The 22,484-nt window shown below is 57.4% G+C and overlaps 5 protein-coding genes across 5 annotated transcripts; 2 read left to right on the top strand and 3 right to left on the bottom strand.

The window, feature by feature from the left end:
• Nucleotides 1–1,691: 1,691 nt before the first annotated feature.
• LTHEOB_1253 (Zinc finger C2H2-type protein) lies at nucleotides 1,692–3,845 on the bottom strand (the record flags this gene model as incomplete). Its single annotated transcript, XM_035509407.1, has 3 exons — nucleotides 1,692–2,211; nucleotides 2,273–3,322; nucleotides 3,376–3,845. The coding sequence occupies 3 exons, from the start codon at nucleotides 3,843–3,845 to the stop codon at nucleotides 1,692–1,694; spliced, it is 2,040 nt and encodes a 679-aa protein (XP_035367600.1).
• A 1,538-nt stretch (nucleotides 3,846–5,383) lies between these two features.
• On the top strand, nucleotides 5,384–7,196 carry LTHEOB_1252 (Dual specificity phosphatase protein; the record flags this gene model as incomplete). Its single annotated transcript, XM_035509396.1, has 4 exons — nucleotides 5,384–5,433; nucleotides 5,491–5,712; nucleotides 5,998–6,330; nucleotides 6,773–7,196. The coding sequence occupies 4 exons, from the start codon at nucleotides 5,384–5,386 to the stop codon at nucleotides 7,194–7,196; spliced, it is 1,029 nt and encodes a 342-aa protein (XP_035367599.1).
• Nucleotides 7,197–16,388: 9,192 nt separating this feature from the next.
• LTHEOB_1251 (Pre-rrna processing protein) lies at nucleotides 16,389–19,404 on the bottom strand (the record flags this gene model as incomplete). The annotated part of the gene is made up of 5 exons (XM_035509385.1): nucleotides 16,389–16,727; nucleotides 16,824–16,990; nucleotides 17,056–17,400; nucleotides 17,531–18,490; nucleotides 18,573–19,404. The coding sequence occupies 5 exons, from the start codon at nucleotides 19,402–19,404 to the stop codon at nucleotides 16,389–16,391; spliced, it is 2,643 nt and encodes an 880-aa protein (XP_035367598.1).
• Nucleotides 19,405–19,789: 385 nt separating this feature from the next.
• LTHEOB_1250 (Ornithine carbamoyltransferase) lies at nucleotides 19,790–20,917 on the top strand (the record flags this gene model as incomplete). Its single annotated transcript, XM_035509374.1, has 2 exons — nucleotides 19,790–20,125; nucleotides 20,189–20,917. 2 exons carry the CDS (start codon nucleotides 19,790–19,792, stop codon nucleotides 20,915–20,917), a joined length of 1,065 nt encoding a protein of 354 aa, XP_035367597.1.
• Nucleotides 20,918–21,160: 243 nt separating this feature from the next.
• LTHEOB_1249 (Mitochondrial acetolactate synthase small subunit protein) lies at nucleotides 21,161–22,215 on the bottom strand (the record flags this gene model as incomplete). Its single annotated transcript, XM_035509362.1, has 2 exons — nucleotides 21,161–21,261; nucleotides 21,315–22,215. The coding sequence occupies 2 exons, from the start codon at nucleotides 22,213–22,215 to the stop codon at nucleotides 21,161–21,163; spliced, it is 1,002 nt and encodes a 333-aa protein (XP_035367596.1).
• Between the last annotated feature and the right edge of the window lie 269 nt (nucleotides 22,216–22,484).

Here is a 22,484-nt window from a genome sequence, read left to right as displayed (position 1 = left end):
ATGTGGTATGGACAAGATGCTGCGGCAGTAGCGCCAGCTGCGGGAGCTGCGGGACGAGCAGCAGCGGCGATGATAGATGCTAGCCCTGCTGCTGTGCCTGGCTGGGTGCTAGTACGGTAGCGCCGCCACCTGAGTTCTGACATGGCTTGCCAAGCCGTGGGCTCATGAGATGCGTTTGGCTGGAGTTTCCTCGAGGTAGAAGTTGCGACTGATCGCCACGGCCATGCTTAGACGTCTCCCAAAAGGGGCTCATGCTGCCGGAGATTCGAGGCGCAGGACGGAGCCGAGCGAGTCGAAGCACTGAACCCCCACGAGACGGCGGGCATGCGGAGGAACCACGCAGTGTTGCAGGGCATGGAAAGGCGTCCGAAAAGGTAGCCTGACGTAAGCGTCGTGATGTGAGGCTCCCGCTACCTGTGCATGACGAGGCCGCCTGTCGCCGTCACGCGCAATCGTGGTAAAGTCGGTCGATAGAAGGTAGTACCTGGCAGGTGTGCAGATCGGGCAAGTGATCGGACGGAGGCCGCACTATACGTGGGTCAGCACGAGTTTTGGATGTCGTCTCGCTTGCGGCGCCCCGGCCGTCGGCGGATTAGGGCGGAAAGATGTAGCTGTGTAGGGGGTAAACATAAATTTGCGGCTTTCATGCGCACTCGAAACTTGCTCGCGCTCCAGAAGCGCGCGGCAGCGGGAGCCTGGTTTCACGCTGGGGTGGAGAGCCGCACCTCGCAGGAAAAGTAGCCGGGCTCGCGCCCCGAAGCGGACACGAACAGCACGGCACCAACCGTGCTGAAGCGCGCCAAAGCCCCTAGAAACCTCGTGGCCGCGCGGAAGCGGGACATGCCCTGGCCCAGCTGCCGGCCGAACTCGCCGAACCGACGCGCCCAGGCCTGCCTTCATTTCATCCGGGGCCAGCCAGGCGGAGTTGAAATATGCTTCCGGATAGCCCGAGCAGATCACTAGCCGTAGTGTTGCGCGTCCGCACGGCCCCTAGCCGCCCTCTCGTCTCCGCGCCTGATCCGGCCAGAATCACCTCACGAGTCAAAGGACATGAACCCAGAAACTTTCTTTGTGTGCGTGTTGTGCTTTTTCCTCTCGGGGAAAAAGGCCGGCGCCCTCGATCTGGCGCTAATTACGGCGCCATCTCCTGCTGTGCGCAGATCCCATCTGCCCAACTCCGTCCCTCCAATTACTGTGCGTCCTTACCATCCAAAAACACCCAAAATGTGCAAGACAAATGATCAAACCGTGATGACTGTTCTGTGTACGATGCCCGAGTGGTATAGTAACACTTCTGGAGCCTCTCCTGGTGGTCCGAGTAAGCCAGATGCTACGCAGCCAGGAAAACAAAATAGGAAAGAAAAAGGAAAGGCCTCCCAACAACAGTCCGAAAGCCGCCCACGTACGCCGTCGTGACATCGTGAAGACCACCAAGTACGAGATAGACTCCTGCATCGGTCGGAGGATCCGTGAGGAGGACTGACAATGAAACCTCGAAATAAGTACTTTTATCCACCAATGCCAAACGGAGATGTGCTGCAAACCGACGACCAAAAACCGCGTGCCCGGACTCGGGCCACGCCCTCCTCCATGTGGTATGTGAATGGTTCTAATGACGCCGCGACCAAAATGCTGGATGACAATCATGCTCGCTCAGCAATCGCTAGTCAAACTCGCCCTGTAACGCCTGCTCAAGACTCATCACGCGCTTCACTGATGACGCCTGGCTTAGGGGCGGCTACTGCAGTCAGCGTGCCGCCTGGACCCATGGTCGATCCCGGAAGCGACCCCACTGATCCCAGTCGCTCCTTTGGCGGAGGTTCGTCCTTCATACATGCGTTCTCCAGCATGTTGGTCCACTTTCCGCTCGTGCCAGCGTGGCTGTGTTTGAGATGCTGCCGGAAATGATCGGCGCGGAAGAACTTCTTGGCCTGGTTGCATTCACCGAACTTGTGCACGTGATTCAGGTGCTCTGCTCGTACGTCCCAGTCCGCGGGGTTGGGGAACTCCTCGCCGCAGTAACCGCATACGTCTGCCACCGTCGGGTGCACCGTTGACGGGTGGAAGGCCGCTTGCACTCCCGATAGCGCCGCACAGGACCATGAATGGCGCCGGAGGTGCAGAGAGTTCTGGTGTCGCTCCGCCTCGTTCTTGTTCTTGAACCGGTTCGGGCAGTATGCGCATGTGTACTGCTTTTCCATCTCGTGCATCCTGCCGTGCGTTAGCATAAAACCGCTCCCCGTCGAATTTTTTCTTTTAAAAAATCACGTACCGTAGTTCTTCTTCACTATCAAACTTCTTCGGCTTCTTCGGGCAGCACTCGCAAATGTAGAGGCCCTGGATCTTCGACACGCTGTTCTGCCGTGAGTGTGCTAAACTGTCAGCCGACAGTTTGCGAGCCTGCATGGCATCCTCGCCCGACAATCCGCGCTGGTGGTGCGACGCCTTGGACAAAGAGCCACGTGGGCTGGGATTCAGCGACCTGTTTGTGGAATACGGCGAAACCGGGCCAAAGTCGTCTACCGAAGGGGAGAGCGCGCCGGGAGACAGGCGATCCGTGTTGTAGCTCGTTGCGCTGCTGGCGATTGAAAGGCCGTAGGACGATCCTAGAGACCCGTTCCGCTGTCCTAGGGAAGAAGTGGAGGATACCGAGCCGTGATTGGCGTGGAACCTTGAGATGGGTGAGTTGCGATTGACCAACATCTGAGCCGATCGGCGATGGTAGAGGTCGTTGCCGCCGCTGGGGCGGTCTTCGCGGTTAGCCTCAGTGGGCGGTGAGGACGCGCGCCTCTTCAGGCCGCCGTGGGTGCTGAGCTGATACTCGTCCGACCCGGCAGGACTGCGATCATTCAAGTTGAGATCCCGCATGCCGTTCTCTTCCATGGCGAAATCAGGCTCCAAGAAAACGGTGTGGTCGTAGCTGCCCCTGTGAGAGTGAGGGTCTTCGTATCCGCTGGGGCCTGAAACACTGCCGTAGGGGCGTTGCGCAGGGTTCTCGCCTGACCCCGGTCCGTAGATGGGACTCCGGAATCCTGTTTGCCCCGGCGAGATGGCCCCCGAACTTGGCGGCCAGTTCGACGCAGAAAGGTCGACGGAGCTCAAGCGACGGTCCGGCATCGAAAGCGGCTTGAGTTGGCCATTCAACTTGCTTAGTGTGTTGTGCGGGCTGGTCGAGGTTTCTTGGGCGCTGGTCGAGAGGAAGCCGGTGCCTGGGCCGCGACTCGGCGTGTTTGGGCCGCCGATCTTGGATAGTAACTGCTTATCGTACGCTTGCGACGAGTCTTCGAGCGAACGCTGGCCGAGTTGTCTTTCGCTCTGGAGGCTGCACGGCGGCGGTTAGCAACGAGGACAGGGAGCGCGCAGGAGGGTACGTACCGGTGGTTTGCCATGGACGGGCGTGGGAGATCTGGGCGATCTTCGTCGCTGTGGTGACTCAGGCTGTCGGCAGCCATGTCTGTGTCTTGAGGCTTGACCGTTGAGAGCGAGCTTCCTCTGCGAGCCCAGCTGCCACGCTCGCTCTCTTCTAAGGCCTGGTCTCGTTTCACCTGAGCGCCCAGCAGACTGGAGCCCGGCTTCACCGAGCCAAAGGAATTCTTCCCGAAGGACGAACTATTCGGGCCATTGCCCCACTGCCACCCGGGATCCTGTCCATCGCTCAATTCGCTGATGTAACGCGGCGGAGGCAAGGGCGGCGGCGGAGAGTCTCGAGCATTGGGAATGGCCATGGGAAGAGCGGTCGGAGAGGCATACGAGGACGACCGGCGCGGGATGGCGAAATGGGAGTGGTGCGTGCCGGAGTCATATATTCGTATCGCCGGCGTCGTTGTTGCGTGCGACATATCCATTAGGGGTGACGACGCGGGAGCCGCCACCAGCTGAGTCGGGGGATTAGTGGCGGGCAGCTGCTGAGGGCTTTTCGGCGCTGAGTGGCCGGCGTGCGGACGCCACAGGCAGGGCTGCCAAGGGAGGGAAGGAAGGGGAGCGGGAGGCAAGGAGCAGCTGTCGGGGAGGGATGGTGGAGAAAAGGCAGAGGAGCGGAGGTGGAGGTGGTTTGTCTGGGCAGGCGGCGAGCGAGGGGCTGCGCTGCTTGGGTGCCGTATCGTGTCGTGATACTGGGAGCACGGGTGCCGGCCGGGAACGCTCAGCCCTACAGCATGCGGTAAGTGGTTGGGGGGCCAGGCTGAAGACGAGGGTGCGCCGGCGGCAGCGGCGAGCCAGCGCTGAGTTGCAGAGTGACCTGGGGCGCTGCTGAGTCCAGGAGCTTAGCCGTCAGTGAGCTGGATGGCGATCATTGCATTGCAAGCGGTTGCACCAGCATGCGCGGGCGTGTGAAGGAGCGTGCAGGGTGCTTGGCGGGTGATTGGGCGCGTCGGTACGGCAGCGCTGCGGCTGGGGGAGCAGCGCTCAGCGAGCGGCGAGGGTGCAGTGCGGTGCGGTGCGGTGCGGTGCAAGCTGGACAGTGCGAATTGACCCGGTTGCGACGAGTAGTCGACATGGAGCGCGAGTCTTAGTGGGCCGGCGCGCTCCCTGCAACTGCCCGTCTGCCTTACGACGGACCGCGGAGGCGCAGTAAGCCGCTGCTCAGGTCCGAGCGAGTAACACCGCCGCCGTAGGGCAGCGCGCGGTCGACTCGCTCGGACTCCCCCTAACTAGCCAGCCAGCCTCAGCCTTATGGCCCGCGGGCACATGCCGTTCCACCCCACCGCCAGAAAACGCGCCAGGCCGCAAACGAGCCTCGGCCCTACGCCTGCCCGCCACGAAAGGGGCACCTCATCATCATCGCGCAGCACCCTTCGCATCGGCAGTGCAGCGCTCCCGCCGGCCTGGTTGCAGGGCGGCCTGCAGCCCGCGGAGCTGACGGTCCCTGACCGGCGCAGGTGCGCGCCAATCGCTCGTACTGGCTGCTGGGGTGCTGGCGATACTCCACTCTCAGGCCACGCGCAGCTGCTCCCGATGTCTCAAGCGCTGGTGAGAGAGGAGCACTCTGATCATCCCCTAGGCCCAATCTGCAGCGCGTTGCATCCAGTGCGGATCGGCGATGTCAAGTCCTGCCATCGCCAGCGCAACGCGCGCGCGCGCGGCATTCCAGACGGCGCCGCGCGCGGCCCCCATGCGGCTACTGGAGGGATTTTCCTGGCCGTCGCAGGCGCAACGGATAGGGCTGTGGCTCTGCGCGCCTTGCCGAGTCGACCGCGGCCAGCGTGACCGTGACAACAGCCTCCACTCACAGATCGCCCGCACGGCCGCCGGCGTAGCATCTCTCCCCAGCTTCCAGTCCACCGCCAGCCCTAGCCCTGCGAGGTTTCAGCTTTGTCAGACGCGCCCGCCTCGCTTGCCCACCCGCTACCCGAGGTAGCACCACCCTCCCTTCTGCAAACCCATCATGGCGCTGCTCGACAAGGTGCCCGGCGACCTGAACCTCTACATTGGCGGGTACGTAGCCCGCTCCTAGCGCCTGCCCCGGCGGAGAGCTGACAGAGCCGCGCGCAGCCTCTTCACCCTGCGCCGCCGCGAGGCTCTCGCCCAAGCGAACATCACCCATGTCGTCTCCGTGCTTCGCCTGCCGCTCGACAGGGACCTGTTCAGCCCTTACGCGCACCACGTCGTCGAGGTCGATGATGTCGAGGATGAAAATCTGCTCGAGCACTTCCCGCAGACCAACCGTTTCATCCAGGACGGCCTTGACATTGGCGGTGGCGTCCTCGTGCACTGGTAAGTCAACCTTGGCGAGCTGAATTATGCACATCTCCCACATTTTCCCTGCTCGGATCTGTGGCTTGGCGCGTTTGCCTCCTCTATCGAAAAGCAACGCCGCTCCGTCATACAGGAGGCGACCAAACGGTCTGCACTCCGCGTGGCGTCTCCCACCATTTTCCCCTTTGCAAGCCTCCTTCCCGTCCTTTTGCATTTGTCGCGCGCTTCCCGGGCCAATGGCCGCTTGTGCTCCGCACGTGACTGGCCTTGTTTCCATCTCATCATCATACCAACATGCTGCAGTGCTATGGGCAAGTCCCGCTCGGCCACAGTGGTCATAGCTTACCTGATGCACAAGTACCACATGTCGCCCGCTGAGGCCCTCGAGCAAATCCGCTTGGCCCGCCCGATTTGCGAGCCAAACGAGGGCTTTATGAAGCAGCTGGAAATCTACCACAGCATGAACATGCCCGACAACATCGACGAATCGCCCGCCTATCAGCGCTGGCTTTACCAGCGCGAGGTCGAGCTGAGCCGCGCTTGTGGCCAGGCGCCCGAGGCAGAGAAGATCCGCTTCGAGGACGAGCATATCACGGAGGCTCAGGCAGAGCTGGAGCTGAGATGCCGCAAATGCAGGTACGCACAAACCCCCCATCAGAGATTGACGGTGGACCGTCACTGCTCGTGCTGCCGATCTCCATCGGCTCTGTTTCCGAAATCCTTGGTCCCGACGTCCGCTTCTCCTCACCGTCATCCTCCATTTTCCGTTTCCTGGGAGCAGTGTCGCAGCGAATGCGCTGGCCTCCCCACCTCGTGCCCTAGGAGACCGAATGCATCAGGAAGCGAGATGGATCCGCTTCGGTGTAGCCCCAAGGCGCCGATCCGGCCTGGAGTGCATCTTCGCACGGACAGAGCAGACTGCCCGTTCCCACTGCCCACACGGCCTATTCCGTACTGTGAGCAGCGCTGCATAGCTCGAACAGACGCTTCCCTATTCATCTTCGTTTTTGGTGGAGATGGCGCCGTCTGCTCCACCGTGCGCCGTTTGACAGCTGACTGACGCTGATCCGTGTTATAGACGTCCGCTAGCAACGTCGGCGTTCATCAACAGCCACCCTGCGTCAACGAACGAGGCCGGTCAGCAGAAGTTGGACGCCTCGAATTGCTCGCACTACTTTATCGATCCCCTGTCGTGGATGAGGCCCGAGCTCGAGCAGGGCAAGCTCGACGGGCGGTTCGAGTGCCCGAAGTGCAAGACTAACGTGGGCAAGTACGCCTGGCAGGGCATGCGGTGCAACTGCGGCGACTGGGTCGTCCCCGCCATTAGTCTGTCCAAAGGGCGAATCGATGAGGTGCGCAAGCGCGCGGGGAACGCGGAACAGCTGGCGAGCATCAGGAGACCGCCCGGCGTAGGAGGAGGAAGAGGCGGCGGCGGCGGCCCGATAGGGCCTGAAGCTGGCGCAGCGGTTGCAGGTAGGGCTCCTGGGATGGGCAATTTGTAGTCACGTAGCAACGAGCGGACGTTCGCAGGAAGGTTATGACGACTGCATGTTGCAGATGCTGCGGCGCATTGCGGCGAGGCAGGTTGGGGGCGACGATAGCCGGCGCATGCTCCGCCGGATGCGGACGTGGATTAGCCTGACGTCTGCCCGTCAGCGAGCCCGGGCTGGGCGATCGACGGGGTGCAGTAGGGAAAAGGTCGCTTAGATAGTTTAACGGCGACGAAAAGCATGGCAGCCAGACAGGCCATGTGCTCCCCCACTACAAGGCTGTGAGGGTGCTCTCGCTCTCGTCTTGAGGCTACGAGGGTGTCAAAAGGGTTGGAACTCCTGCGCTCTGCATGCGCATAAGCTCGAAGCCAGCTTGGCTAGCTGCATCGCCTGTCAACCGCCGCTTCGCGCGCCATCGCCTGCCCACATGTTGGCTCTCCCCCCTCATATGCTGATACCCTTGCCAGGACCAGGCCCAATCACACCCACATCAACGCGCGGCACCTGCTCCGGTCCGCCCTGGCAGGCGAACCGGTGGACAAAAAAAGCAAAGCAGCAAGCCATGCAATAATAGACGTGCAAGCATATGTATGTATGTACGGGACCCTACAGCCGCGCCATCCATCCACGATTGCACATGCAGATCGATCAGAGAAGCATGCAATGCCCATCATGAAGTAAACATAGCAATCCGTGTCAGCTGGGCCAGGGCTGGCATAACCACGGGCACGAAACCGCGCATGACCACCAACGTCCATACGAGCCTTTCCCCACATATAGGACCATGAGCGCCTTGTTGTAACAGTTGAAACCAACAAGATATCGTATTTACCCACAGACCTGGGGCAGCGAGGGGTGGGGAAATAATGCTTGGCGATTGAGGCAGCAGGTTGCACAGTACCCGCAGAGAGTGACTTCTGACCACCAAAACACTACGTGCTTCACTGTTTTACACAGCTAATGTTGTCCACCACATCGGACAGGCACGACAGTAGTCGGCCCGAAAGCTTATTATATTGCGCAACTGAATCGTGTCGACACATACAGATACAACACTCCAACACGCACCCCTGCTACGTACTCTCAGGAATGTCTCTTTAGTACTATATTGTATTTACGGTACATCTTAGCTTCCCCCCCAGACGCGACGGCCAGTACCTTCCTATTTCCCCCCTTCCCGCAGCAACTTTGCCTAACCCTTACAACCCTCTTTCCCACCCTTTCGCCTCTTACTTCTCGGCAAAGCTCCCACACGAGCAAGTCATTATGGGGCCGCGGAAAAAAAAATAAGGACCCTGGATCATCTGGTGGGCTTTGCGCGCCTTTTTTGAACGAAGCAGGTCCTGCCGGTCGGCCGTATTATTCACTCATTTACCTCCCAAGCGCCGCCAGCGGCCCACACGAAAACCAGTACATAGTTCAAGGTGACGAAATCCATGGCGTGAAAAGCAGAGCCGCCGTTCAGCCGTCTAGCCGGCAGCGCACAGGGCTCTCTTCACAACATGAACATTACGTCAATATGGCGGAGAGTGTGGTGGGGGGAGAGGAGTAGCAATGCGAGAGAGCAAATACGATAGGGCTATATAGTAGGGTGTTACAGTACCCACATAGTGGAGGAGGGGGTAAGGAGCGTGCGTAGGGCAGGCATCGAAGAGAGAGAACGAGCCCTAACCCGGGCGGGCCGTTCGTGTTGGTGGTTTTTCCTGTTGATCAACTATATGGCAGCTGGCACGAAAGAATACAAGTATACAGAGATCGACCAACCGCGAGCAAGTGTTGCTAGGAGAGCGACTTGGGCGCCTACGCTTCATTGCCTTATCGAATAGGCTACTCTCCGGGTTTGTCAAAAGGGAAACGGGCGTTTTCCATGGAGAAGCGAGTACGAACAAGGAAACGAACGCGCGGATAGTTGGCTGACTATTCAAACAAGGCTTGCATTAGTCTTTTGATTATTGGATGACTGTTTTGCTTGCCCTTCGGCCGACGATTTAAAGAGAGAGGGCGGGGGCGGTAAAACGAAAGGATCCTACAGCGTAACTCTATCTTCTTCTCTTTCGGATCGGATTTACGGGGCATGCCGATGGCGCAACTTGGGTGCCCGGGCGATGTGCACCCTGAGTAATTTCGTGGAGGGGGTGTGTTCGAAAACAGCAAGGTGGGGAGGGTGGTAGGGAGTGGAGTTGGGCAGGGCTGTGGCCGGGGAGCGCAGGGGGTCGAGAGAGGGGTGAGGGCGCTTGCGATACGACAACGGCGGGAAAGTTCGGGGAGATCGGTTTAGCAAGCAGTAACGGTAGTATAGAGGGCGGGCAGTGAGAGTGTCGGATGTTCCGACAGGCAGCAGGAGGGGCTAGGACGTAGGAGGGGAGGAGAGCGAGGGGCTGGTGTCATTTGCTCTCAGGAAACGGGGGCCCTTGTTGGGCCCGTAGGGCTCGGAGAGGCCTGAGTCGTGGGCAGGCTCCGTGCGTTGTGGTGGAGAGAGTGACGGCAAGACGCGGAGCAGTCGTGTGGCGCGCGGCGGCGGCAATTGGCAGCAGCGCGCACACAAGGCAGCGCAGGGCTGGCGACAAGAGAGGTGGTGCAGCAGCGGCAGACGGAATACGACAGGGCAAGCGCCAGCTGGGCCTGGGCCCGCTAGACGCAGATCGGCCGTGCGCCGTGTCGCGAATCTTAGGCGTTTTCAGGCTCGTCGTTCCAACCATCATCGGCCCGCGCCAAAACACAACCTGACGACGTTTCACGCTCGCTGCCCTTTCGCGGCGGCCGTCGGCGCGCGTAGTCGACGAAATTTCGAGGTACGAGCACTGCCACAGCATAGACGCAAGGCCCCTCGATAGCAGGTACCACTATCGCTACACTTTCGTATCCTCTCCAGGCTTTGCTTCCCAGTCCTGCCAGCCGCTCCGTTCCAGCTCATCTCTTTTGCACTGCCTCCGCAATGCTAAGAGCCGAGAGCGCAAGGGGGGGCAGCAGATCACTCGCAATGACGACAGCGGGCACGCACCGCAGCAGCAGTGTGCGCGCGTACGTGCGTGCCGGCGACGAGCAAAAAAAGAAGCGCTGCGACACATTCCAGACAACGGTATTTTCCTCGTGTAACGACCAGCTTTTCGACCCGCGCGTCCGGGCAGCGGTTGCCCTTTAGGTGGAGGGACGTGGAAAGATGCTCTCTGGTGCATTAACGTGTATGCGGTGCGAGGCTGAGAAAAGGAAGGTTGGCAGCTACCGGTGCAACAGGCAGAAAAAGAACAACAATCCCGGCGGCGGCTCGCAGGGCTGGATACGAGGGCTGGGTTCCACGAGCAACACCCAGCGTGCTGGATGCCATCAAGGGTGGAGAGACGGTTTCGGACTTGGCGGCACGCAGCATGCACGCCAGGAACCGGCGGCTTTCCCCATTGTGGTACCGGCCCCTTGCGAGGCGGGCAGAAGAAAAGCGGCCGTCGATACAGCTGTATCAGGCGGGGTTGTGGGTTGGCCTTGCGAGCAGAGAGCCAGGAACCGACTGCTTAGCGCGGGCCCTGGTTCGCGCTACCAACCTTCACGGGAAGCGCACAGAGCAGCGACGAAAAGCTCTCACCGTTCGCCCGCATGAAGCAGCTTCCTCAGGCCACCTCGTGGCTGTCGACGCTGTCAGTCAATCCTCATCACCACCCACGGCCTGATCGGCTGCATGTTGCCGATTCGGGCTACTGCGGAGTAGACACCGATGGAGCCTGCGCCGTGCGTTCGCATGTGTTCTCGGTGGCTTGCCGCGGTATACCCATCACTGGGCAGCCGCTTCCCCGGGTGTTCCTCCTGTCCTTAGGGCGCGGTCGGCGCTCGGTGGTCGACGACGACCATGCCAATCTCCGTGCCGTAGGAGGCGCAGCAGGAGCGCGCTGATGACGATGCGCGCCCCCGTCCGTCCAGACCTTTCCAACGCCCGTTTGCCCGATGCAGCTACTCGCTCGCCAAAGCCAAAGAGGGACGATCAAACACGCCTCAATTGGCCCCGGGACTCCGGAGGCTCAAGGCCCCTGCGCTGACCCAGACTCTCCTCCAAGCTCTTGCCAATAATGGCCTGACTCGGCGCCAGCACCCGTGCCTTAACTCCGGCGCCACTTGGTGTTCTGCCATTACTACATGCTAGTGGACCTCGGCCTTTTGTGAGACCAATCCGTTATCAATCTGTTTACCTAGCAATACTACAGCATATGAGAGGTAGTCCGCCAAGCAACGAAACCATGACGCGGCGTGCAGGCTACGGCCCAATGGCGTCAACAACAATAAAGCTTGCAGCCTCATTTTTGCTTCAGATTTATCTGACCCTTGCTGTGTGCTGCTTGGCCTGTCTGCGTATCATCCTCGGCGATTTGGGCGGCCAGCGCAGAAACATGACCGTCTCGGTGCATCTGCGGCCAACTCCACTATGAAAAAGCTTCAGCAATCCGCCAAGTCCGGGCCAAGCCAGGAACGAACGGTGCGGAGCTAGCTATTTTCCGTCTTCCATCGTCACTCTCGGTAAACGACTCGCCGGACCCTCTGTTCATCTCCACTCACCAGTGGCGCGCGGAAAAGGAAAACAGAACCCTCGTCGTGTCCAAAGAGGAAGACTGGAGCGGTTCATGTCGCAGATATATGAATCCAGAACCGCAAACCGTTTATGATCTGCCGCCGCAGCCACCGCCGTAGTCTCGATCAAGCTGCGGAGTTTACGGTAACCGTTGTGACCGGTCCGCGTCAGCAATGGTCGTCATTCTTGCTTCATCTCGATCGTGCAGTGAAATGTTGTGCCCTCGGGATCTCCAGTCGACCAAGATCGGCGTCACATTAAGCTCACTACAGTCTCCTTCAGAGTTTCTCTTCCAACATCTTACAAAGGATGAGTACGATCTTTTTGTGAAGCAAGAAAGGATATAATACTCTACAAATATACAGCCGGCAGGTCTGTAAGCCCGTCTTAAATGTCGATCATTCCACTCCCTATAGAACGAACATAATCCGTGCACACAGAGCCAGATTATCCTAATAGATCGGCAACTAAACAGGTAGGTCTCTAGCTTTTAACTATACTTTCCTTATAAGTGTATGTTGCAAATGTGTCTAGGTTCGAAGAGTCACTGCTTCCCCTTTCTTGCCACAACCTGTTCCCTACTAGATGAACGGAACGACTACGATAAGAGCCCAGTAGCTGTAATTTACAGTGCCTCTCGATCATTGGTTATCTATGATTCGGGCAAAACAGTTGGCAATATCAAGAGAAGATGAGAAGAACAGATCACCGAGTGAGACTCTTCTCCCATAGAGTACGGGCATTGTTCGTAGGTGTGTCATGAAGGTTTTGAAAGTCGCGATCCATCTCGAGCCCTTCTTTCTACTTTCATACCTGTGCGGGCGTAATGATGATTTTCGGGAGTGCATCTGTTAAGAGTTAGCTTAACCCACCGCACCACGCTATCAGTACGGGCCCTCCCGAGTGCAAAAGAGGTCCTGGAATGAACGCGCTTAGCGATCATTCAGGCGTGGTCTGTTACCAAACTGTGTTCGGTAACACAAGCTTATAACAGCATCTTCGTGATAGAGCGTAAATGTCTAGGCTGCCATTAGCCTTCCCCGTTCAGTAGTTGTAATCAAATTACGTTTAAATCTATCCATAGTAATATTTTAGTAAATAAGTTTTACCACGAAAGGACGATAGAGTATCCAGTAATACCCAGACGTCAGCGCTTGATACAGAGCTAAAGCTACAGAAATATTCCATCATGCTTCGTCAAAGTTTCATTCTGTTCAGACGTAGTTAAAGTCAGTGCCCTGGTCTGCTGATATTGAAGAGTTACGTGCTTCGAGTTAGGCTTTACATCAAGCCTACCCGTGACTTTTTTGTACCTCATCACTCGCCCACAGTAATGTAGGTGTTAGCATCTAGTCTAGCTGATTTCTAGGCTAGGTTTGCTACAAGGGCTCTCCATATGTTCCTTTTAACGGCACCGTGAACAGCGGCTCTCGGTTCGAGACGCTCATTAGTTATTTAATGCATGGTGTTATAAATCAGCCAGCTGCACAAACATTTATTTGTCACTGTGTGCAATTCTTGCAGGACTTTCAATCACTCGTGTGAAAATCTAATAAAAGAAAACTGAGAATGTCCCACAACTATTCCACGATGCCGGTCTACTTTTGTTTTGGACAATGCCGGTCTTTTAGGACGTAGACCCGCTTTAAAAAGGATTTGTCCATTATATCGAGCTTTGCTTATACAATGAAGTCACTCCTGTCGCGAACGCATACGTGTGCTTTTTGTACGTGGACAGCCTGTAGGATTTGGACATAATACTCCAAACTCTCTACGTAGTCTCTTACTGTTTTGGTAGTGATGCGGCCGCTCTAAAATAGTCGGGCACTAGAGATCGAAAGTAGGAAAGCAAACGAGGCGAGAGGCGTAGATCACACCTGTAGATTGTTATAGGTAGCGGGGTGATTGGGCGAGGGGTGGAAGATAGGCGACGAAGTAGTACTAGGTCATCTGCGAAGATAGGTACAGGGGCGATCCCCGCCACTCGATCTCCGCGGGCCAGTCTGTTGAGAGGCGATATAGGCACTGTCAGTGTATATCGGGCGCCTGATGAGCCAAGGACAAATGGTGCGATGAGATAGTTTCGTCTAGGGATGAAAGAGGCTAACTGGTCCATCATGGTCCGATCGATAAAGTGCTTATTATGACCTGCTGCTGAACCGCCTGTCTGGACCCTCTCAGTCTCAGCCCCAGCGGCAGAAGCGCACGCGTGTGCACGTGTGTTCTAACGCAATAGCCCACAAAAAGACGGGGACGGGGCGGTTTCACTCACTAGCGCCAGACACGGCTTTACGCTGGCGCCCAATGGCAGTTTCCTTGTCATCTTTATCCCCCCCATCTTCCCTACTTCCCCCCGGGCGTGCCGAGAAGAAAGTGGGTCCACCTTTATTGTAGGTGTGGAGTGATGAGCGGTTTTTCGTTCCTACAAACCTACCTACCTATCGCAGCTAGGTAAGAGCTGAGGTAAAATTGCGTTAGCGCGGGCATTGTAGCCTGCAAGGCCCCACATTGCTGCCGGGGGGATGCAAACAAGTTCTGAAGCAGGGCACAAACAAGAGAACAGGCTTGGTACGATAGGGTAAGAGCAGGCTAGTGCTGTGCGCAGGGGAACGAGAAAGCAGGGCGTAAGGCGAGGCGAGGCAGGCGGCTATGTGGGGAGGTGTTGTTCTGCGTTTACTCGGACAGGCTTAGTGCGGTGCGGCGCGGCAAGCTGGCAACATCATCGTCGCCCGTCAGCTCGACGGAATAGCGCGGCGGATCGTTTGCTCGTCGATTCTGTATGACAGCAACGTCAAGCGGTGAAGATGATGGATGTCGCCGGCCGAGGTAAAGCAGGGACAACGGTCGAGCGGGGGACCGGCAAAGGATGGCGGCTGCGTGCCTGAGTCCGAGCTGGACAGGGGAGGAAAACAGGAACAGGCTTTCTGCGTAGAATTCAAGGGAAACGACGAAGTGAGGTGGTTGGAAAAGTGGGGGCCCCGACCGTTGATCTTCCAACAGGGTCGTCTGCTGTGCGACGGGCCATGACCAGCCGACCCTGCCGCAACCCGACTGCGTGAGCGTTCGAACAAGGTTGGGAAGCTTGTGGTGTGCTCAGGGATTATCCCGGCTCCGTGGATGGCTGTGTAGGTCAGCTGTAGCAGATCTCACATCTCTGAGCTGCTGTCTCGGAGAGATCTTCTGCCCTGGTGGCACTGTTGGGCAGACATTCCTCGGCCCCAAGATCTGCCAGGTACACTAACAGATGCACAATGACAAAAGTTACGCAAAGATGCAGCTTGGACAGCTCCCTCATGCAGGGTTGGTCGTGCAGACTTAGGTCACGCATCCGTTGTTCAACACATGGGACGGGGAAACGCATAACGGCGGGTGATATAGCAGCGTTGCTCGTCGGCGTTTCCCGCTGCTATCTGCCCACCGTTTTTGCCTGCTTCCGCTTCCGCGCTGCCATTGCCCGCCTTACTGCAGCCACCCGTCCCACCAACTCTCACTTTTTGACCAAGCTTGCATGCATGGAAAAGGAAAAGAACCTGGAGGTTGAGCTCATTCCGCCCCATTACAGGTTGCTGATAGGACGTGAAGAAAGCCTGGGCATGCGAGTAGCTGGGATGCCATTCAAGCCACTGATGCAATTCATGCTGGGATGAAGAACAACTGTAAATCAATTTACATTTTGGTGCTTGCTATTTTTGCTGAACCTTACAATCGCCCGTGTTTGGGCTAGTGTGGAAATCTGTTCCAGGATTTGCCACCCTTGCCGACTGCTGCATCGTAATGGGGGCCTGTACAGGAACTGATTCGTGAGCATACTTCCACAACGTAGGTTAGCTTAACCGTAGTTGAATAGACCGGAATGATCTACTTGATTCCACGCCGAGGTCCAGCTTACGATTCTTCGAGGAAAGAGCTGGATGGTGGATGTTGAAGTTGAAGCCATTGGCCGAAAACACCGCGAAATTACTTTGAAAGGCACCCTCGACTTAGTCGAGGCAACTAACCCCTACAAGACTTTGTTGGCAGGTCTGTCGAGCTTTCAAGAGCTCTTTATTTCTGTTTCGAGCCTTCCCAGATGTGGCTGCAGGTGAGTATATTTCAGTGAGTGTAGCAGAGACTGTCTAGTCTGTCGGCACGAACGATAGATGGGAGGGTATCGATATTGGAAACCTCCCACAAAGTGGACAGACGCTACTGACAGTGACGAAGCGGAAAGTCAAAGTGCCAGCCTGAACACAGATGCATGGCCAAATGTTGTGTGAATATGATACCATTCGGGGGATATCCCTACTACTCTAAATAAGGATCACTCTCGTGGGGGTTTCATCTGAAAGTGCAAGATATGTGTGCTTTGCGATCTATTTGAGACTTGAATGCATGATTTGAACATGGAGGTCTTCCAGCGAACCTCCTCCATTCCTGTCGATTGAAGAATGGGACGCACTATGTACATAATTCATAACCATGTGTGTACAATCTCGACCATTCGACCCGCCTCAAAGAATACAGGATCAAGGAGAGCCAAGCCCACGGCCCAGCCAGAAACTCCGTTCCAGAGCGCCATCAAAGAAAAAGCCAAGAGAAGCCCCCAAACCCCATAGAACACCTGAGGGAATGATCCCCAAAGACTAGCAATCTGACCCAAACTCCCCCCCCATTCACAGTCTCACGTGCGCGCCGATTCCACCGCCAACAAACCAAATTCTTTCCTCCCACCTACCCAGCTTGATTCCAACGGTTGCACTGGCGTTCAGCTTTAGCTCGCCGCCAAGGGCCTTCTTGATGGCGTCGTAACCGACGCTGCCAAGCGACCAGTCGACTGGGAGACGGGGCGTTTGGGAAAGTCCCGGCGGTACGGCGAAAGGAAGTTCATACAGGATGTGTCCGGCGGGCTCACCGTGGTAGCGGGCGGTGGCGTTGAGGTGGGTTATATAGATGGTGGACTCGCGGAGCGGGGAAGAGAGAGTGAAGATGGCGGTGGACGAGAGGATGTGCATCTACGCGAGGACAATATCAGCGGAAGCTCCATGGTGGACAGGTGGGAATGGCCTCTTGGTTTTGGAACGTGGGAAAGTGTGGAGTCTTGAACCTACCGTAGCTTCCTTGATGAATCTTGGTTTATCACCATCCTCGCCGTCATCACCGTGCCTCAAATTTGGCGTCGGTAGGCTAAGTTCCAGCTTTGAAAGCATTTCACCGAGCGCCGGCTGCGACGGGATGGTGTTCTTGTGCGTCTTCAACGTCAACGAGGTGTTGAATCCTGTAAGCCACGAGTCAGCCCCTAAGTGGCCCACTGCTTTCCCTCATACCACTGGCACCACGTACCGGAAAGATACTGCGAGAGAAGATCCCTGCCCACGATCCTCCCCTTTTCTCCACTCATCTTCAACGGGTCCCACACTGCCTCCACCAAGACCCCCGTGTTGTTTCCCGGGACGACGGTCAAGTTTTCCGCCGTGACCTGGCCCAAGGCGGTGCCGTTCGTGAGGATGTTGATATTCGCGTACGGTACGGTAGCCGAGTAGTTTGTTGGATTCGTGAAGTTGACCTCAGCCTGAAACTTGATCGAGCTGGCACCCGTGTCCAAGATCTTCAAGTTTCCGAACTTGGGCGCAACGCGCTTGAACATTTCGCCTGTTCCGCTGCCAGATCCGTCACCGGATCCGATTGCTTCATCACCGAAGACGAGTTAGCATACTCCTCGTGCCGAGAAAGTCTCGGTACTTAAGAATACAAGACGAAGTGACATTATACAGGGCTATGACATCATGTTGAGAGAAGAGAACAGAAAACTACCCACGTTTAACTGGTACGACGCCCTCGGCAGGTATCTTGCGCACTTTGAGAGTGCCCAAGGACGTGGCCATTTCGACGTCTACCTCCGCCTTAACGCTTAGACTCAGACTCTTGCTACCAAACAACAACGCTTGAACAACTTCAGAGAACACGGCTTGGTCGGTGATATTCACAGGTGCATCTCTGACGGCGGCCTCGACCAAAAGGCCTGCTTTGTCCTTGTCTTTGGAATCGATGCGGGTGGAGTTGGCAGGTTGCCATTTGCTGAGGTCAAGGTTACCGAGCTTCTTCCCCTCGTAGAAGATGTCTGCATCAGCGCGCACTTTGTCGACATTGACGGGGAAATTGATTTCATCAGGGAGTCCGACGAGAGCTTTGATCTTGGCGTCGATCCTTGGCTGGGCTTCGGGAGTGTCGGGTTCGGCAAAGAAGCCAGGAAGGTGGAATTGGACATCAGTCAGGGAAAAGTTCTTCAGCAGATTGTCGGGCAGGCGGCCAGGGAACGGCACGGGGACAGTGATGTCGGACATGAGATCAGTCAACCATTTTGGCGTATCGACCGAGGGGGAGTCGGATCCACGGACGTAGACGCGGGCATCACGCCCGTGGATGAAGTCGCCGAGCAGAATGTCTAATGGCGTTTGCTTGGAATCAGGGCATGCCGCCATCAGAGCATCAGGCAGCCTCCTGATCCAGCCGGCCGCGTCGATCTCGATGTCCTCGAAAGGTTCGATATGAAGCTCCTGGGTCCTTGCATCGGCGACCATGATATAAGGGTCTGAGGGCAAGCAGCCTCCAACCAAGATGCCAAAGCCAAGAGGAGGGACGGTGAGTCTGAGGGGATAATCGTTATTGACTACAATGCTAGTGTTTGCTTCGAGACCCCTGTGACCATGAGGCAGGCCCACCTCATGGACGTTGAGCTTGGCTATCCTATAAGCGGGAACAGCAGGGAGCGAATGGCCTGTGTCAGTGATACTGTTAGCGGGTTATCCTGTCATCAGCCTCCCACCGTGCAATGCTAGAAATCCAGGGGAGGGCCATACCTTCAAACTCCATGATCTCCTCAATGACCTGGGTACCTAGCGGGAAGATGCCTGATTTGAGAGGCACGTTTGCCTTGCCCTTGACCTTGAGCTTCCCCAGGCGACCCCTCATCCAGTCGTTTGCAACATCTCTGATACTCGAAAACGAGCCGGGGTGGAGATCGGCAATGAAGTCGATGTGAGTGGTGTGACCATTCCGAAGGCTGACCTTGACAGGCGGAATGACGGCACTGCCAACGACCTTGTCACTGTAATCGGGCAGCACGACCTCGACGAGAGTCTCTCCACTCTCGATTTCCCTTGCAATCCAGGTGCTAAAGCGTCCGAAGTCACGGACCGACTTCTTGTGTACCCGCGAAGCATCCATGGTAAAATCCGCCTGGACCCTGACCGAGACGCCATCCGACTTAACCGACTCGAAGCTCAGACCAGTGGGCTTGACATCGACGGCCTCGTTCGCGTATTCTTCGACTGCGGCAGGGGCGAAGAAGCCCAGGACCATGATAGTAACGACGGCGATACATAATATCAACAGCGCCACCAGGCTGGGCCAGCGGTGGCCTTTCTTGGCAGCATCAGATGACGTGGTGGAGCTGCGGCGGAGACAGCTCAACAGCGAAAAAGCGGCCTGGGAGCGAGACTCGGTGTCATCGTCGTCGTCGACGTTGTTGTTGTCCTCGCCGGCCAGGAGAGGCGTGTCCTCGGTGAACTCCAGGTCGTCGTCATGGTCTTCGGGACGGGGTTCGCGGGAGGAGCGGGTAGACTGTGCGGACTTGGTGGAAGCTGGGCGGGGGCTCGGGGTGGCGGTTGAGCCCCACGGAGTGTCGGCCATGGCTGGTATTTGAGGGTGGGATGGCAGTAGAATGTCGGTTTTTCTTTAACGCATCTTCCGGCGCGTGGAAAAAGAGTTCAGGGAGCGCGAGTTGCGTGAAACAGGAGAGCTGCTGAGGTAGTGACGCGAGGATGGCAGTGCATTGACGGTCGCGGATGCGCCTACCCCGCCATGTACCAATCAGAAGAGGCTCGTTGGAGCTGGGGTACCTTAGCACCCTTGGAGCTTAGCTGCGCTAAAAAATGCAGTCCGAGCGCACAGCTCGAACGAGTCACCATCCATTGCTGCATTATTTGTTCGTCTCGTACCTGCACTCTGCTTTGCTCCGAGATACCCAACCTCTTTCTCACTGTCAATCGAACTCGCTCTTTGTCCTTCTTGCGCAATGCCTCTTTTCCGCCCCCAGCCTTCCGCTCTGCGGAGCTTGACTAGAGCTCCCGCGCGCTTCTACTCCTCCCCCGCCTCGGCCGCCGCACCACGACACCTGCTGTCTATTGCCGACCTGACTCCCCAAGAGTTTGTGACTCTCGTCCGCAATGCGCACTCGCATAAACAATCCATCAAATCCGGCTCCAACAAATTGCTGGGCACTCTGTCTGGCAAGACGGTCGCCATGACCTTCAGCAAGCGCAGCACCCGCACCAGAGTGTCTACCGAGGGCGCTGTCACTGCCTTGGGCGGCCAGCCTATGTTCCTGGGCAAAGACGATATCCAATTGGGCGTGCGCACCCCCATCCACCCCCTTTGTTGAAGTTATCCCTCCGCTCACACGATTCCATTCCAGGTCAACGAGTCGCTTTACGATACCTCCGTCGTGATTTCCAGCATGGTTTCGTGCATCGTCGCCCGTGTGAACAAGAACTCGGACGTCACCGAGCTCGCCAAGCACAGCTCCGTCCCTGTCATCAACGCCCTCTGCGATATCGCCCACCCGCTGCAGACCATCGCCGACTTCTTGACCATCCATGAAGCCTTCCCCTCGACCGCCTCCACTCTGGGTCTTGAGGGTAAGAAGATCGCCTGGGTCGGCGATGCCAACAACGTGCTGTTCGATCTGGCCATCGGCGCTGCGAAGTTGGGTGTTGATGTCGCCGTTGCCACTCCCAAGGGCTACGAGATTCCCGCGAACATGCGCCAAGTCATCGCGGATGCGGCTGCGAGCGCGCCGAACGGCGGTAAGCTGTTCGAGACGACGGTGCCGGAGGAGGCGGTTAAGAACGCAGACATCCTCGTCACAGACACTTGGATCTCAATGGGCCAGGAGGAGGAGAAGGTCAAGAGGCTGAAGGCCTTCGAGGGCTTCCAAATAACCTCTGAGCTCGCCAAGAGGGGTGGAGCGAACGAAGGATGGAAGTTCATGCACTGTCTGCCGCGACACCCCGAGGAAGTCAGTGATGAGGTCTTCTACGGCCCCAGGTCGCTGGTTTTCCCGGAGGCTGAAAACAGGCTGTGGGCCGCAATTTCTGCTCTTGAGGCTTTCGTCGTGAACAAGGGTACCATCAAGTCTGCATAAGTGGACGACGTTTTTCATGACTGGGAGAGGGCGACAGCGTAGCGTTAAAACGTATGGCTTTTGTGCTCATTCGGAGTTCTTGGCCAAAAAATTTCTCAACTGGCTTCATTTTGAAATAGACTTAAAGGCACGATAATCGTTTGATAGACCGTAATTCCGCAATACTTTGTACAGCTCCAAGATGACAAAAAAAAGCTCAGCCAACTCCTTTGAATTTTTATTAACACATCCCTTGTTTCTAGCTTATCCGGGAGGAAGCATGCTCTGGTCAACAACGTCCTCAATCTCCTTCTCCTGTGCCTCATCGGCTCCGGCAAGGGGCGAGCGGGGCAGCGCCATGAGACCTGATAAGCTGTTAACAATGAATCACACCTCTGAGTCATAACTAGAAACTTACCAGTCCTCGCGGATTCCAGGATACCGAAAGGAGCAACGAGCTTCATGAATGAGTCAATCCTGACAGGCTTGGCCGAGACTTCAACAATGCAGTTGTTGGTGCTAATGTCAAGCACCTTGCCGCCGAATTGGTGAGTCAGGTGGGTGATGGCCTCCAAGTGCTCGTGCTTGTGCCTCAGAGCCTGACTGGCAGCGAGCTTGCTGGGGTGGAAGTCCCTCTTGAGAGACTCGGTGGCGGCTTGCTCAGCGGCACGCTCCTTGTCGAGCCTGTCGGCGTCGGACAGCGCCTCGCCGTCCTGGATGTAACCGGGCGAGTCAACCATCTCACGGTGGTGCTGCATGAGCTCCTCGAAGTACTCCGGGCCAAGGATGGAGACCTTGGCCAGGAGCAGCTCACGCTGGACGAGCGGAGCCTGGGTGTAGTCGAGCACGGCCCAGACAGGCACGAGGTCCTCGAGCTGGCGGCGGGCCTGCTCGACGACGCCGTCCTGGCCCTGCAGCACAATGGTCATGCGCGACAGGTCCGGGACCTCGGTATTGCAGACGACCAGGCTGTCGATGTTGAAGCCGCGGGCGGCGAGAATGCCCGACACGCGCGACAGCACACCGGGCTCGTTCTGGACCAGGCAGTTCAGCACATGGCGCTTCGGCGGAGCCTGCGACGGCAGCGGCGTCTCGTAGAGGATGCTGCTGACGGCGGCCGGGGCGGACCACGAAGGAGGAGCGTCGCTGGTGGGCAGCGGGGCGATGCGACGATGCAGGGCCTTGTAGGCGAGGGCCTGGGTGGACGAGGAGCTGGTCGGCTGGTGACGCGGGCGGACGGCAGGCGTCGCGATGGCAGGCTGGGGCTTGCGGAGCGCAGAGCGCAGAGGCAGAGCATTCAATGCTCGCCGGGAGGCCATTGTGGCTCTGATTTCACCCCTCAGCTGGAGATCTGGGGTTGCGGAGAGCGCTGAGGAGGAGGCGGGAGCCGCAAGATGTTGAGTGCGGAGGAATGAATCACAGGGCAGCTATTTTCCAATTGAAAGCGAGCGATTTCGGCATCGCGGCCCCCATTAGTGGTTGCCGACCGCCGCCGGCCTCGCAGGTCCCTCTGACCGCCTACGACGGCGGCTCGCTTAGCAGCGCAAGATCCGAGGGAGCTGCAGCTTGTGTGCCGTCGTGCATGTGA

Source organism: Lasiodiplodia theobromae (genome assembly GCF_012971845.1).
Source record: "Lasiodiplodia theobromae strain AM2As chromosome Unknown scaffold_3, whole genome shotgun sequence".
In the NCBI taxonomy this organism is placed as follows: Eukaryota; Fungi; Ascomycota; class Dothideomycetes; order Botryosphaeriales; family Botryosphaeriaceae; genus Lasiodiplodia; species Lasiodiplodia theobromae.
The sequence above is the reverse complement of the archived record's forward strand: the minus strand, read 5'-3'. Positions and strand labels throughout refer to the sequence as shown.